Below are 1,671 nucleotides of genomic sequence, written 5' to 3'. Positions count from 1 at the left end.
TTCTCGAAAATATCGACCGACCTTGGACACAGGATTTTTTCCGTAAATCGTTGAAGCTACAGTAACAACAGAGTTGTCAGTCCATTTGGTTATGAATATTTCTGCACCGTCCAGTTTTATGCTCTCTATGTGTCCACGTTGTTTCTTTTTGAGAGCCTTTTTATCAGGCAAAGGGCAAGGCCTAGGAATCATGATTTCTCGCATTGTTCCAGTGCCATGGTAGCCCCGCTCTTTCAAACCGAGCAGAACAGAAACTGAAGTGAACAAGTTATCAAAATATATGCAATATGCTAGTTGCCTTTTATCGTCATCTAGATCATCAAGCATGGAAAACAATGGCGCAGGGTTCTTTCCGTACACTTTTGGATACTCTTCTGGTATACGTGGATTAATGCCTTGGTACATCTCAAAATTTACAAGGTATCCTTGGGGCGTATTGAGGCACCACATTTTGTATCCAAAACGCAACGGTTTCCCCCTAATAAACTGCTTACAACCGTGTCGACCGTAATACTCCACCATAGACTCATCGTAAGATAGATGTTGTTCAGGATGAAAATGTGTGAGGCATTGCTTTTTCACTGCATCAGTAATTGGACGGATTTTCCAAATTTTGTCCTCCCGATCTTCCAAGCTGTTATCTTTGAAGTGCATATAACGAAAAATTATCTCGAACCTATTACGTCGCATGCTTTCGCTAACCATGGAGCACAGCATATCTGAATCTTCGCACCAGTAGTCTCTTTTTTTCGGTCGAGATGTGTACCCAGTGACAATCATTATACCAATAAACACCTTCATCTCGTTTATGGTAATGTTGGGATTTTGACCTTCTACTTGAACTGCGTAAGCATTGGATTCATCACATAACATCTGTAGGACCTCATCATGAATAAATTTTTCAAATTGCTGATGTGGCAAAAGCCCGGAACAATCTGTGTAATTTGGCTCAGGGAAAAAAGGTTTTGATTTACCAGCGATACTATCAACCCAAGTTAACTGTGGTGCCCGCACTTTTTGTATTTTCGCTCGAGGACCGCTTCGTTTCGAAGTATTTTGTCTCTTTCTGTTGCTACTACGTACTGAAATCTTATCAGGCGTTTTGTTAGACGTACGCGTAGTTGATTCTTCCTCCAGAATTTCTGTTCTGATTTGTTCTGATGTTTTGAAAAGAATTTTGAAGAACATCTTCAATTAAATCGGCAATATCGTCATCCGTGTTATTCAGTGCATCATCTACAGATATGTCGTCGTCGTTGGTATTACACACTAATTCACATGGCGCTTGCAACTGCTTCTTGCTTAAATTTTCGATGGTGCCGCCGCAGTCTTCTTCACCTGAATCTTCATCGGATACCTGACCTTCATCCGGTGGCTCTAGGTACACTTTATCAATATCTTCGTCATCACTTTGTAAACTCTCTAGGTAATCTAGCATTTCATCCGTATTTTTGAAGTATCTAATAATATAAACAAATCAATATACTACCACGGTATTTGGACCAACGTAACGTGTACGTCACAGCAATAAAAAACCTAATCAGACACTATTAAAACACAATAACTTATAAATTTTTATTTCCAACTATTTGACTACAGATATTTTTTAGTAATACTACATACATTTTTGTTTTTAGTCGCACGCAATTAAAAAAAATATATATACTTACT

The 1,671-nt window shown here is 38.7% G+C and overlaps 1 protein-coding gene across 1 annotated transcript; it reads right to left on the bottom strand.

Moving 5' to 3' along the window:
* Window positions 1-21: 21 nt before the first annotated feature.
* LOC118732424 (piggyBac transposable element-derived protein 3-like) lies at window positions 22-1,460 on the bottom strand (the record flags this gene model as incomplete). The annotated part of the gene is made up of 2 exons (XM_036461558.1): window positions 22-873; window positions 1,187-1,460. Coding segments are annotated over 2 exons (1,126 nt in total), but the record flags the coding sequence as incomplete, so codon positions are not given.
* Window positions 1,461-1,671: the final 211 nt, after the last annotated feature.

The sequence above is a fragment of the Rhagoletis pomonella genome, unplaced genomic scaffold, assembly GCF_013731165.1.
Source record: "Rhagoletis pomonella isolate Grant_MI unplaced genomic scaffold, Rhpom_1.0 Rhpom_scaffold_19993, whole genome shotgun sequence".
Taxonomy (NCBI): Eukaryota; Metazoa; Arthropoda; class Insecta; order Diptera; family Tephritidae; genus Rhagoletis; species Rhagoletis pomonella.
The sequence above is the reverse complement of the archived record's forward strand: the minus strand, read 5'-3'. Positions and strand labels throughout refer to the sequence as shown.